General features: G+C 57.7%; 1 protein-coding gene across 1 annotated transcript; it reads left to right on the top strand.

The window, feature by feature from the left end:
* The first annotated feature begins 2,934 nt into the window (after positions 1-2,934).
* Positions 2,935-5,834, top strand: AEN (apoptosis enhancing nuclease). Its single transcript, XM_076348702.1, has 4 exons — positions 2,935-2,973; positions 3,431-4,110; positions 4,401-4,601; positions 4,977-5,834. Exons 2-4 carry the CDS (start codon positions 3,436-3,438, stop codon positions 5,178-5,180), a joined length of 1,080 nt encoding a protein of 359 aa, XP_076204817.1. The 5' UTR covers positions 2,935-2,973; positions 3,431-3,435; the 3' UTR covers positions 5,181-5,834.
* The last annotated feature ends 8,320 nt before the right edge of the window (positions 5,835-14,154 follow it).

The following is a 14,154-nucleotide window of genomic DNA, read 5'->3' as shown; positions in this document are numbered from 1 at the left end:
GGTAATGGGAGACAAAATGAGCTGTGTCCAGGCTGGGACCAGGAAATGAGGCGGTTTAGAGTCACAGCAGGAACGTGCTGGCGCTGTCGGGGACCGCTGGCCGCCAGCGGGCTCCCGGGCGGGCGGGAGGCTTTGTTCGCCTGCAGCACTGCTCTCGGGGAGTTTACCTGGAATTACTGATCCGCATTCATAAACATGATCACGTTAATTGGCTGCCGTGGCTGCAGCCGCCGTCTCCTCCCAGCGCTGGGACTTCATCTCCCTTCCCATCCCAAATGTCAAGATGTCTCTGTTCCTCCATCCGCTCGGCACCGCAGCCGAGGACGGAGAAGCGGTTGGAGAAGGGAAAGAGGCAGAGGACAAGTGAGTCCACGAGCCTGGAGCCGGTGACAGACACCCACTGCCACCACCTCCGCTCTGCAAAGCAGCGCCTTGAAAATAAACTGCAGGCACCTTCTCCAGGGGACCAGGAGCTCTGCAGGAAGCCCTGTAGCTCTGGGCAACGATGACCTGGGGACAGGCACCTCGGCTGGAGACCAGCTTTTATTGCAGGAGCAATGAGCAGGTGGCAGGAGAGGGACCAGCTCCCAGCCGAGGACAGAGCCACCCAGGCTGCTCAGCCTGAGATCAGGCTCGCGCTTGTCTCGCTTGGAGCGGGGCCAATCACTTCTAGTAAATTATTCATCCGACAAATTTAGCCTGTTATTCTAGTCATGCTCTACCCAGAGTTTTACAGATTTCGTTATTATTTCAAATTGTGCAAACACCGCAGAAACCTCTCCCGGGCTCTGGCGTGCTCTGCCTTCATCTCAGCTCTCGGCTCATCTGCCACATCTGAAACGGGATTTCTATCATCTGGTGCCAAGCCCTCCATCCCTGCCAGGCCACAGGACCTTGTGGAGACAGGTGGCATCCCTGTTCGGCACAAGACTTCTACCGAAGGGAGAACCATCTACCATGTGAGAACTATCTACTGATGACCCAGAGGTCAGTGGGATTAGAGGAGGCCATGGTACACCGATGGACCCATTCAAAGCTATTTTGACATTTTTCTACCTCCATCCTTGCATCTGGGGTAGGGGAGAAAAGACACCACTGTTCCCTTGCAGCCTGGGCTATCGTGGCCTTGGGAAACCGGAAAAAGCTTTTCCGTTCTTCCCCATGTGCCCATTATTTCTCCTGTCGAGGTTTCTTTGTAACCACGAGGGTACAGCTAAAACTTCGCACTGCCAAAGAGAATAGAGTGCCTCTTGCAAAACATACAGCCTGGGAAGGAAGGAGTCACTGAGCAAACATGAGGGGAGACGGATGGGTTTGTTGTGGACAAGCCAAGAGTGATCAGCCCCACGAGTGCAACAGCAATGTGCCTGGGGAGAACCTATCAACCAAGAAGCACCGAACGGTCGAGGTGCTCGAATCTCCCGTCCCACCGCAGGGCATGAGGGAGAAGAGCAGCCAGTGATGCCACCTCCTCGCCCGCCCGGAGCTGGCAGAGAAATGCCACCAGCAATGCAAGCCCATTTCCCTCACACCGGGGCTCGAGTTTGCTCCCACTTGTGCGATGACAGTCAGTTCACACCTCACTTAGGGGGAGAAAAACGGGGCAAAGAGACCCAGGAACCCCAAATGAACCATCCCCAAGAGCTGTAATGCACAGTTTCACCAAAAACACCAGAAAAGAGTATAAATTTCTACACAGAAACCTGCCAGGGCTCCCTAGCAAGTCATTGTGGGACGCTTGAACTACTTTGATTAGGGGGAATTAATTAGCCGAACAGCAGGGACAGAAGCAATAGATGCAAAACAGAGCATCAGATTTAAGGAAGAGGTTTACTAGCCAGAAGAAAAGCATAAAAGAAATAAATAGGAAAAAATAAATCATAGGGTCATCTAAATCTTTTCTTTCTGACCAGGCAAAAAGGGGGAATGATGGAGTGTGAAAACACTTGTACCATGTCCCTGCGAGCCCCCTCGGTGGCAGGGAGAAGGGATGCTCGATGCGGGGCCCCGTGGGATGAGGACGGATGCGGTGCCTGGCTCCCTCTGGAAGACTAGTGATTTTGTTGTTGTATGGCTCATCCCACCACAACAAGTCACAGTCTGCCCTAGGGTGCACGGCCTCCCCGGCGATGCTGAAGGTGCGGGGACAAGCCAGTGGCTGTGGCCTTTCTCTGCTTCTGACCACCTCGGCCGTTGCTTTTGTGAGCCTTGAAAGCGAAGCAACGAGGGGCCGGTCTGAAACCCCATCTGCACCTCTGCCCCATCCAGAGCTGCCCCCCACGACCCCGGGGAGCACCACGGGAGAGCTTGGAGGATGCAAACCTCATGCTGCGGTGCCTCAGCCCACCCCGCAGGAGCGGTGCTGCCCAGCCAGCAGCCTGGGGGACCCCAGCAGGAGAAGGGATGCCCACAGGGTCAGCACCGCACCCCAGCAAACGCAGAGCAAAACCACAGCACGTCGGTGCTGGGCTGAGCTCCAGGGCGTGGGGCTGGGTACCCTGGCGTGCACCCCCACCCCAAACCCACCACCCAGAAAGGTCCCCTCCCATCAGGGCCAGAGGTGGGACGGCCTGGAAGCCCTGAGCAGCACCCAGGTCCGGGACGCGAGCACCAGATGTGCTGCTCCGGCGGCCCCGCGGCAGCACCAGCACCAGCACCAGCACCAGCACCAGCACCAGCACCAGCACCAGCACCAGCACCAGCACCAGCACCAGCACCCCTCGCTAGCTGAGCCTGCCCCCCCCCCCCCCCCCCCCCCCGCGCTATAGCCGAGGCGCCTTATAGCGAGGCGGTGGCAGCCCCGCCCTGCCCTGCTGCGCCTGCGGGCACCGCCCCCCCGCATGCAAATCGCCCCTCCCGCGCAGCCAATGGGGAGACGGGGGGCGTGGCCACGGCGGGACTTGTCCGGGCATGTGAGCGCGGCAGCTTCCGGGCGAGACACGTGGGAGCCGCGCCGGGTCCGGCCGGGCAGCGGTGGGTCCGGGGACAAGCGGGGGGGCCGGGGGCGGGTAGGGGCTTGGGGGCGGGCAGTGGGGCGGGCAGGGGACCGGGGCCGGCAGCGAGGCAGAGAGGGACCGGGTAATGGGCGCACGGGGCCCTAGGGGTGTGCAAAGGGGCAGGCGGGGGGGGTTAGTGGGGGTGGGCAGGGGTCTGCGGATCGGTAAGGGGGTGGGCAGAGCTCTGGGACCGGGAGTGGGGCGGGCGGGGGCCGGGCAACGAGGGGGCGAGGGCGTGGGGACAGGGTGTGACGATGTGCCCGTGTCCCCCCTTCCCCTGCCCCACAGCTTCTGCCTGGACTGCCTGTGCCTGCCCACGCCACGGGAGGGGGGGTATGTCGCCGAAGGGGGGTTTGCTGTGGGGTATGTGGGTCCCTTTTGACAGGGGGGTGTGGGGTCTGCGTGGCTCTCATGCTCTCCTGTGCCCACTGCAGTAGGGATGCCTCCTGGCAAAGGGCAGATGACCCCGCTGCTGCCCGCCCCGAAGATCTCCATGCCCACCCCACAGGGCACCCATGGTCCCGCTGCAGGGGGCTGCGCTCAGCCCGCGGAGGGTCCCAGCGTGCCGCAGGGTCGCGGCAAGAAGAAGAGCCGCAAGCACCAGCGGTTCATGGAGCGCCGGGTGCTGCTGGAGCAGAAGGGACTGCTGAGTCCCCAAAGGCGCCTGGGCAGCCAGACCCCCATGGTGGGGCCGGAGGCATGCAGCACGCTCACCAAGACGGGTGGCACCGCGGCACCGCGCTGCGGGAAGGTCCCCAAGCCCAAACAGGTGGTCTCCCCATCCCTGTCACCATCCGCCTCTCTGGGCAGCATAGCCGGGCACCACTCCGTGCTGCTGTCCCAGGGGAATGGCAGCTCCAAGGGGGTGCAGATGTCCTCCCCGCTCTTGCGCCCGGGCAAATACGTAGCCATCGACTGCGAGATGGTGGGCACCGGTCCTCAGGGCAGGCTGAGTGAGCTGGCACGGTGCTCTGTGGTGAACTATGAGGGGGACGTCATCTACGACAAGTACGTCCAGCCCGAGCTCCCCATCGTGGACTACCGGACGCGCTGGAGTGGCATCACCAAGCAGCACATGAAGAGTGCAATTCCCTTCAAGGCTGCCCAGGCAGAGGTGAGGAAAAAGAGAAATTTTTTTTTTAAAAAAAGGCCGTGTGTTATCTGCCGGCCACAAATTGGGATATTTGGTGGCCTGTGTTGAGCTGCTCTGAGGCAGACACACAAGCACAGGACAGGGAGTCTCCAAAGCCATGCAGTGGGTTGGTTTGCTTGTTACTGCTCTGTTCTGGGAACCTAAAAAACTAGAACTGAAGGAACTGAATTTAACACAAAATTATTTATTTTATGCTTAATTGGTGTTTCTTTTGCTGCACTGCCTTGTCTAACCCTTTCTGACGTTTCCAGATCCTGAAGATCTTGAAAGACAAGATTGTGGTAGGACACGCCATCCACAATGACTTCCAAGCCCTGAAGTACTTCCACCCGAAAGACAGGACCCGAGACACCAGCCGGATCCCCGTGCTGAACCAGAGGGCAGGGCTGCCTGTCAGGGCCAGCGTCTCCCTCAAGAGCTTGGCCAGGCACCTGCTCCAGAAAAAGATCCAGGTAGGCACCAGGAACCTTGAGGTGGGGAGCAGTTCCTGGGTTTGCTACGAGCCTGTGTGGTCCGCCTGGTCCCCCCATCTCCATGGGTGCTGTCTGTGAGGTGGAGATGAACGTTGTTCATCCTGTGCTCCCGGCTACGATCAAGCTGGGGGAGGCCAGAACCTCCCAAGCTGACCATTAAGTATCTCAGTAAAGCAGAGACAGGACCTGTGCCCTCCAGAAAGTGCCTGAGATGCATGCATCTCCTGGGCTGCATCGAACCTTTGCCGTCTCCAAAACCCCCAGCACTTGTGTCCTTCCGAGCAAGCAGACAAGGTGACCTGTTGGATTTTTGCCAAACCCTTTTTCTAACGAGGCTTTTCCCCCTTTGCTCAGGTCGGCTCCAAAGGGCACTCGTCGGTGGAGGATGCTCAGACAGCCATGGAGCTGTACAGACTGGTGGAGGTGCAGTGGGAGACGGAGCTGGCCCGTAGCCTGCCCCCCCGGCCCCCCAGCCCCGTCACAGACCCCACCACAGACAGCAACCAGTACATGGACGACCGGTACTGGCCCACGGACCTGATGGCAAGCAGCCTGTGATGGGGGACAGCGTCTCCTCCATGTGTTTCAGGCCATCCTGATGCCTTCAGCTATTAAAGGTGCAGGCAGCTGCTGACCTCCTTCCCCGGAGCTTGTGCCCCACGTGCTCTGCCTGGCACCTGGCCCCGCTGCGGACAGCAGCGCAGAGGAGTCGGACGCCCCCAGCCCTGCTCAGGGACAGAGAAATGGTGGCACTTGGACACCGGCGATCTCCCGAAAATGCTGTCTGCAGCCTCTTGCTGTCGCACGGAAATAAGCGCTGTGGCTGCGCCGTGTTCATCTGTCACTTGGTGCTCGGGGACGAGCAGGGTCCCGGTGCCAGCCTGGAGGAGCCCCTGTGGGCGTGCGATAGCTGCAGCAGTGGGCTGGGGCCGCCAGGGCACCTCCCATGTCCTCTGGGAGGGGATACCCCCATAGTGGGCGAGTGTCAAGTCTTCCCGTGGGAGGACCGAGGTGTCTTGCTGATGCCCAAAAGCTGCAAACCATCCGGGGCCAGTTAAACAACCAGTTTCCTCCTCACTTTCTTTGCACAGTGAGGCCTGAAAAGAAAATCTGGGTCTAGTCGGTGTCCAGCTTGGACAAGAGCATAGGATGCACTTCATTTTAAATAGACTACTCACATATTTGTCCAATTCTGAATTAAAAACTCTTCTCGCAAAACCCTTGTGTGCGTGTTGCGTGATCTGATCTGGCAGCTCTCCAGGAGGGAGAGGGCAGGGATGGGGTCGGCAAGGGGTGGGCATGTGCTGCCTGCGTCCTGTGCTGTGTCCCAGTGCTTAAAACCCACCTGCAACCAGAAAAGGTGCTTTGAGTGACCTGATGATGGCTGGAGTGAGCAGTTCCTTGGGGTATGGGCTGGTCCCCTCTGTTCTGGGGATATCCCTGTGAAGGGAGGAGGAGCAGAGGATGGGCTCAGCAAGAACCCTGTGGTCCAGCGCTGCTGGCTGCTTAGAAAAAGCCCATTGCAAGAGAAAGTGTCCTACTGTGTCACGCTCCAGCAGCTGGGCTGTCACAGCTCCGGGAGCTCCCTGCGTAAAGGAGAGGCACTGCTGGGATTTGCCCACCCTGTGAGACAGCGTCCCTGTGCGCAGGGTCTGGGAGCGAGAGCCGTGCCTGCCCTGCGGGGTGGGAATGATGCTGAGCTGCGGCGTGGGCTGCTGTGACGGTGTGGGGACGGGGTGATGCTCACCTGCAGTGGCTCTGCCCGCAGGCTGCTGCTTCGTGGGTGATGTATGTAGGTACCTGTGGCTGCACAGATGTACCCCAGCTGGGTGTGTGAGCACCGGAGTGGGGTTTGGGGCTGGACGTGGGGAGTCGCACACTTGCCCGGGGAGCTGAACAGCCACGGTTATAGAAAATCAGTATTTTTTTGCCAGGTGCCTCAAGGCTGAGGCCACCCCTTTAGCACGGGGGTTTCCCCAGTCCCACTGCCCGGGCTGTGAGACAGGAGGTGGCGGGAGGGGGCTGGAGGGCTGCCAGCACCCCCGGGGGCTTTCGGGAGCCCGGCCACAGCACGGTGCGGGTACAGCAGCCAGCACTGAAATGGAGTCCATGTCCCCCATGGCCAGGCTAGACGGGTCTCAAGCTTTTGCCAGCGGCCAGGGGGAGGGAAGGAGAGCTCAGCCCCAGCCTTGGGAAGCGGCCAAGGAGCCGGGTGACGCAGGCACACCTGACGCACACATCAGTGCCATTACAAGATGCTCTTGCACTTCCCATCTTAACTCCTCCCTGCCCAGCAGAGGAAGCCGGGGACAGCTCAGAAATGCTTCGAAACACATCAGACGTGTCCAAAAAGCTCTGCCCTCCCGGTGGCCCGAGCACAGCCTTCCTTCAACAGAAATAATAATAACCTGGGCTGCGCCCTGAGCTCATGGTCTCGGCACTCTCCACCAGACCTGGTAGGAAACATGGCCCCCCGGTAGGTCTTTAAATCCTGTTCATGTCAGTTTGTCCCAGGCATGTTCCTGATGGAGCAAGCTGTAAAACCCGGCTGGCACCACTCTCTGTGCAAGCCTCGGGGTGCAGCTCAGCTGAGCCCCAGCGCGATGCCATGCAATGTCAGCAGGACCCGGTGGGGTACGGGAGGGACCTGAACCCCATGGGGGCACCCACGGGGGTGCAGGAGGAGCACGGCTGGCACAGGTTTTTCTCCATTTCCTCCTCTCCGCCATTTCCACCTCTCCCGAGGCGGCAGGAGGGAAGCAAAGCTGTGGGAAAGGTGAGAGGAGCTCAGTGGGTCAGCAGACAGCACCATCAGAAGATGGTGGCATCCCAAAGCCGATGCAGCAGCGCTGCCTTCCGCTCCCGGGAATGCAGACCTGGAGGAAGGGCACAGCGGAGGGTTGCTTTGCTCATGGCCATATAACCTGGCCCATATAACTGCATCCCCTTGGGGGGGTATGCGGGTTCATGGGGAGCTTACATGGGGCACCCCACGGCTCCCGGCTCAGGTTGTCCACCTGAGCCCCCCCCCCCCCGGTTGTCCCCCCAGCCCACCCTGTCTCGCCACCCCATAGCACTGACTTGCCCTAAGCCACATGACGGCTCGATGTGAGACACGGGTGTGTTGGGGTGAGGCTGGAGAAAGCTGCAGAAGGAGGTGGAAGGCCACGAGGCTTTATCAGCCATGACTCAGCCTGCCTTGCCGTCAGCCAGCGGCAAGGGGAAGGCATAATTAAGGGGGAAAAAAAAAACCCAAAACCCACAACATTTCTGAAGTCTTGACCATCCAAACACTTTAGTGAGGCCCACTTCCAAAAGTAAGCCTGGGCTGGGCTCCAGGCAAGGGACAGATTTCTCTAAGCAGTCACCCACTGCGATCCAGGGCAGCTTTTTCCCTGCCTGCCCACAGCGGAGCTCCCCAGCCTGCGTGCCCTCCTGGCAGCACAGCCCCGGGCTTGCAGGGTGGCATGAGGTGCTGAGAAAGTCCCAGGCTGCCTCTGAGAGCTTGTCCCCATCGCCACTACACTGATTTAACCCCCCTGCTGAAATGCCCCCCCTGCAAGTTTGAAGGCAGCAACGCAGGCAAAGGCCAGCTGCCCTTCGGCGCTCACGTGTCCTACAAGCTTCACTTCTGTGCCGTGATCTTCAGCTCTTGGGGAAGCTGAGAAACAAATTTGGGGGTGTCAATTGCCATTTACATCAGATTTGAAGGGCTGGAAAAACCCCAACATTCTGCTCTGCGAGCCTCCAAGCCCCCTGAGGCAGAGTTGCCGAGGAGCAAACCCCACCACGGATGATGAGGGGTGGCGGCAACCCGCTCCCTGCCCATGAAGCGATGTTTGCTCTGAATAATCTGAATGGCAACTTTCGTCCCATTTGCACCCGGTGAACCCTTCAAGAGCTAATCAGGATTTTCACAGGTGTTTGTGAATATTCACCTACATGCCAGGGAGTTGCTATGGCTGAAAGCAGCCAACCTTCGCTCTGGTTCATCATCCAAGCAGCCCGCCGGTGCTCGTGCTGGGATGCTGAGCATCGTTAGGCAGGCTGAGTATCTTTAGGCGGGCGAAGGAGAGCTGGGCTGGCTCACCATTTCCGCTACATTTCATGATAATTGAAGAATCTGCAGAAAACTCGGCCGTTGTCTCAACGGCCCTGAATAATGATTAACTCAAACCCACTAATCCAGCAATGGGCTTTTTTATCAGAGGGAAAACATTGTCAAATGAGTTTTTTCCAGCCATCTGCGGGAGCAGGTAACTGATAAGCCTGTCATTGGAGTGGGGCTGAGCCAATGGGAGCCGATGGCGACGGCTTTTACTTCTGTCTAGCAACAGCTTCTACTTGAGCAGCAGACAGTGATTCAATGCTTTCCCTTGCTTTTATTGAGCTCTCCCCTTCCTGCCCTCCTGCTACGCAGGGGTTTTCATGGGGGCCACTCAGAAACTGAGTTTCACATGGATTGTCCCCAGTTTTCTGCAAGTTTTTGGTGTCTATTCCTATCCGGCATGGCAAGAGCTTTGCAACTGTAAAAGAGGATGCATGCCCCCCGTCCTGCCTTTCCCTGGCTCTGCTCTCACCCTGCCTTGCCCATGCACCCGGGGCTCTGCTTCTGCTGGGTGGGTGTCAGACACCCATAGGGTGCTTGAAAGAGCACCGTAGCAGAACAGCAGCTGTAGCAGGAGACCCCACGCCAGGGATGTGTCTGACTCTCCCGCCCTGCATCGCCAGCGCCTGGCCGTGGTCCAGCACCTCTCCTGGCTGCCGGGGGCTGTTTGCATGGGGACCACGGCTGGGAGCAGCACCCCTGGATTGGGGCACGCCGCAGCATGCAGGGAGGGTTTGCTTTGATGCAGGAGCTGGTTATCACAGCATGGGTGGATGAAGTGCCACGTAATCCCCAAATGTCTCGGGGTGGAGCAATGCCGGTACCTAATAACAGCCCAGAGCAAGCCCCTAACCCGGGGCAGTCTGTCCCCTCGCTGTGGGGACACAGAGGGATGATTCGCTCCGTTTGCAGGCAGAGAGCAGAGGCTTCACTTGGGCGACTCGCCAGAGACCAAACCGGTCGCAGTGGAGGGAGGAATCGGCCTCCCTGTGCTCCCTACCACATCGGTACCCTCACCCACCATCACCCCTCTCCACTCTGCCCCGAGTGTAAATTAGAAGGCAGAAAACTCGCAGCCTGCTATAAATTAAAATCTCAGGAGCCTTAATAACCTGCTTGGCCGGAAGAAGCGAATAGGTGTGATGTGGAAATGAATAGGCACATCTGGCAGCCGCTTAGCACTTCGGCTGCAGGAGGGCTGTGCGTGTGCATGTGTGCGTGTGCATGTGTGTGCGTGTGCGAACTGCCAGCGCAGCCTCCCGGATTGGCTGCAAAACCCCTTCCCGACCAATGCCGGGGACCAGGGTGGCCTAGCAACAGCCTTTCCCTAATGAAAAACAAGCCACTTAAGCATCGTGACTGTCTGCGGATGAGAGGAAGAGGCACAATTCCCGGCACGCCCCATCCGCCCCAGGGAGCCAGCCCCAAAAGGGGCTGCAAAGGCTGCACTGGATGGGCTGGGGTACACCAAGTACCCCCGTACTCCTCAGTCCCTGCTCCACGGATGTGTTGGGTGCATGGGAAGGGTTTGCTGTAGGCACGATACAAGGAAGCCCCTGGGGGAGAAACACCCTGCCATTCAGCCGTGGCTCCATCCCCCTGAGCAGGCAGCCTGGGTGCCGGGCTCACCCCCAGCATGGCAAGGGGACCCTCACCGCAGGCACCCCACAGCCCTGCACCCATGCGGCAAGCTGGGGGCTGGATGCCAAGTGACCACGGGGGCCGTGAGCTGCCGAAGATGCTACCTTTGGGGCAGGAGGGGTTTGTGGGGTGCAGTGACGGGGGCATGTGGGGCGCTCCCCACCACCGCCAGGTAAAGGAGGAGCCAAGGGGTTGGTCACCGCTGTGGTCTTGCTTGGAGATGTCACCTTCCCATGTCCCTGCCCTGGGATTCTCTCCTCCAACAGCTGCCCAGGGAAAGAGCTCTGAGGACAGCAGGGTCAGATGCGTGAGCGTAAGCCCATGCCATAGCAATAGCCTCCCTGCAAGCCAGCTCGCAAAATAACCGCTGAGCTTATGGCCGGGGGGACCAGGGGCTGGCCCTGGGGTCAGTGGGCATGGGGACACGTTGCAGGAGGCAGGCTGGGAGCTGGGGACGATGGCAGAGGACATCGAAGCACAGCGTTGCTTTTGGGCTGCAGAAATGCCTCTTCCTTGGGGAACAGTGAGATGCAGGTCAGCTCTCTCCCAGCAATGTGTGCAGTTCCCAGGAAGGCAATGGGGGGAAAGGACCCAGCTCATTCCACCCAGCCCCGGGAGCAGCAGCGTGGCGTGGCATTTCCTCCATCCCCAGTTGCTGCATCGTCTCGGGGAGCTTTAAGCTCTGCACCAAACCCGTGGTCTTTCAGCCTGCTTTTCCCCGTATGAGCTCACCCTGGGGATGACGGGGAGATGTTAGAGAACCTACGGTGGTTTTTACATTTTCTAATTCAAAAGGGAGGTTTCAGCTCAGCTGAAAGCACGGCCCCTGCCTCCAGCTCAGACCTGTCCCACAACAGAGCTGCCTGTACCACTCCGCTCCCGCATGCTCAGGGCCCCTCGCAAAGCATTAGAAACGACTCTTTATTATTTTTATTTTTTTTCCCAAACAAGAAAACAAAATATCGTCATCTTTCCGATGCCACCTGACCGGGGAAGAGCAGCAAGTGTGGTATGCCCCAGGCCAACATCTCTGCCGCGATGGATGAAGCATGGTGAAGGCTCTTCTCCAGGGGTTCCTGATGGAGAAAATTAAAAAATAACTGGAGTGGGGGGAAAGCACAAAACATGACTCTCCAGTCCTCTGGGTTGACCCCCTGGGGACAACCCCCCTCTCGGTTTTCACTCCATTTCTGCCCATTCCAGGTTTGTGCAGTCCCGGCTGTTCACTAGATGGTGCCCTCGGGCTGCTGGTTTCTGAGCTAATCCCCTCGCAGGCTGGGGATGGGACAGGGCCCCGCTCTGCTCGGGGTTCCCAGGGTGTATTTTGGTCAGGTCACAAGCACAAAAGGAGTGTGAAAGCCACTTGCAATTAAATCTCTGTGTGTTTTGGGGGCTTCGAGGTCTGGGTCCGGGGACGCGCTGCAAGCACTGGCCTTTCTCCCATATCCTGGGTCTATCCGAATCCCTCAGTATTTTATATTTCTGCCACTGTGAAGGTGGTTTACATCCCCAAAACGGGGAGAGAAGATGGCATGGGCAAAGAGGCAATTCCATGGTGAATGCACCTGAGTAAAATAGCTACAACTAACAGTCCACAGCCGTCACCAAAAAACCGTGTACAGCCGCAGTTCTGCAGCGCTGGTGCAGGAGGGAAAGAGGAGGAAGACAAGTTAAGGCACATTAGTGTTACTAGGAGGATATTTATTCATTTAGAAATGTAAATCAATGGGCATAAAGCAGCATTAGCTGTCTCCGTTAGGGAGGAGCTCTGCCACAGAGCAGGACGATGCGATGGGACAGGGATGCAGGGCATCCTTGGGGCCGTCCATGGATGCAGGGCAGGAATAGCTGAGGCGGCTGCAGGTCAGCGCTGGGGTCTGTTTGCCATCCTGGGAGGTCACTGTTTGCCTTTGGCCTTCACCTGGCCAGGATGGAGACTCTTTCCCCTTTATTAGAAACCATTCCTGCCTTTATAAAATGGGGATCCCAGCCGTGAGTGGCAACTTCCAGGGGCCAAGTCACACAAGGCCACTCTGTGGTGGCACTGTAGGACGTGCCAGCATCCCCCTTAATCTGCTGGTCTCTTAAAATAGCAAAATGATGGAAAAGATCAAAGCCAGAGCTACACAGAGCAGCGTTTGTTGTCATTTTAAGATGGCGTTAGTATGCAGTTCTGGGTGAAAAAGTTGCTCCAAAAACGGTTTCTTGTTGCTGCTCATCTCTGCCCTGCCCCAGGCAAACCCCGAGTCCTGCCTGTGTGCGGGGACTCACACTGCTCTGGGTCCTGCAGAGCCATCCAGACATTGGGGTCTGAGCCACAAAGGCTGGGGACTGCTCCTAATTTTTGTTATTATTTTTACATTTTAATTTTTTAAAATTTTTATTTTTATTTTTTTGGATGCTGGGCAGATCAAGCTGGAAATAATGTGGGAGAAATTATGTTTGCCTTCAGCATCAGCAGCCCAAATGTCCTGGAGGGAGACATCTCGCCGATGAGCCTTGAGGAGCTACGTCAGCAGGAGGCAGGAACGGGCCTCTTGGCCTCTGGCATCATTGGCTCCAATAAAAAGAGGTAAAAGAGGGCAAAACAGCACTCAGAGGCCTCCCCAGTGTCTCTTATTTTGGGGACGAATGTGAAGAATGAGCACACGAACACAACAACTGCCTACAGAACCTGCTTTTGATCTTCCAGTTCTCTCTTGTTGGAGGAAAGCTTGGCCAAGCCAACCCATTAAATTGGGAATTCAATCCCTGGTACCTCTGTGGGGGATGCTCTTCAACGATCGAACGATGCGCCTGCCTTGGACAGACACAGGTTCATCCCACCTCTAGGAATGGCACCTTCCTCCCCGTTGACTCCCACCCTCAGAAACCTTCACCTCTGAGCAGAAAGCAGACCTGCCTCTTTGTGCTCGGAGACCTGACAATCCGCTGCCTTCACCCGGACAAATAAAACCCCGTGTTTAGCACCTAAGTCCAGTGTTAGGAGGAACATTGCAGTAAAGATACACACCCTTGTTAGCTCTGTAATTTACCTTTGTGTAAAATACATCCCCTTATGAAGGAGTCGTTTTTGTAGCCCATGCTACATTGAACATGAATGCGTTTTCCATGTTTACTTGCAGCTCAGGAGAGAAAACTTGCGGCAGGGAACCAAGTGTCTACCTGCCTGCTCAAACAGGTGAATTTTTCATTAAGAGACCACAAAAATTGTTAAATGTGTCCGGTTTTGAACCATTTCAGCAGATTTCCCAAGTGCGCAAAGGATTTAACAGAGAATAAATCCATTAATTCATACTCTGATGCAGGAATATGGGCACAAAGATAAGAGGGGAGCATCCAGAAAGCTGTCCCCTCCTCCATCCCCGAGTTTCCCCTGCTTCAGGCTGTCCTGCACGGATGCTAGCCAGGATGAAGTGGGCTAAACCTGAGCCCCGGTTTGCATCCCTGGGGCATGGTCCCTTCTGCGGCTCTCCTAGCTGTGCTGCAGCACCGATGCCCTCACCGAGAGGCTGGCCGGGGACCGCAGCCTGGTCCAGCCGGGGCCCACCACTGCCGCTTGTCCCAGGCGGTGGGAAACGCTCAGCACAGGTGGGCTCTGTCTCCTCCCAAAGCTCCTCTGTTGGCACCAGGCAAGCTCTGAGCCCCCCCGGGAGGGGACAGGGGCAGTAGGGAGAGAGAAAGATGAAGCAGCTGAAGGGGATCGGGTTTAAAGGGAGGGAGTTTTCCCTTGGACTTGCCTCTAAATGTGTCCACCATCTCAGGCCACCGCTGCCTCCCCCA

Source organism: Aptenodytes patagonicus, chromosome 10, assembly GCF_965638725.1.
Source record: "Aptenodytes patagonicus chromosome 10, bAptPat1.pri.cur, whole genome shotgun sequence".
Lineage (NCBI taxonomy): Eukaryota > Metazoa > Chordata > Aves > Sphenisciformes > Spheniscidae > Aptenodytes > Aptenodytes patagonicus.
This window is presented reverse-complemented; position numbering and strand designations above follow the sequence as displayed.

Excerpts from the sequence above, each read along its gene's own strand:
- AEN (XM_076348702.1), top strand. The coding sequence starts at position 3,436 with ATGCCTCCTGGCAAAGGGCAGATGACCCCGCTGCTGCCCGCCCCGAAG. Across the intron at positions 4,111-4,400 it reads TCAAGGCTGCCCAGGCAGAG|ATCCTGAAGATCTTGAAAGA; the intron begins GTGAGGAAAAAG and ends TGACGTTTCCAG. Across the intron at positions 4,602-4,976 it reads TGCTCCAGAAAAAGATCCAG|GTCGGCTCCAAAGGGCACTC; the intron begins GTAGGCACCAGG and ends CCCTTTGCTCAG.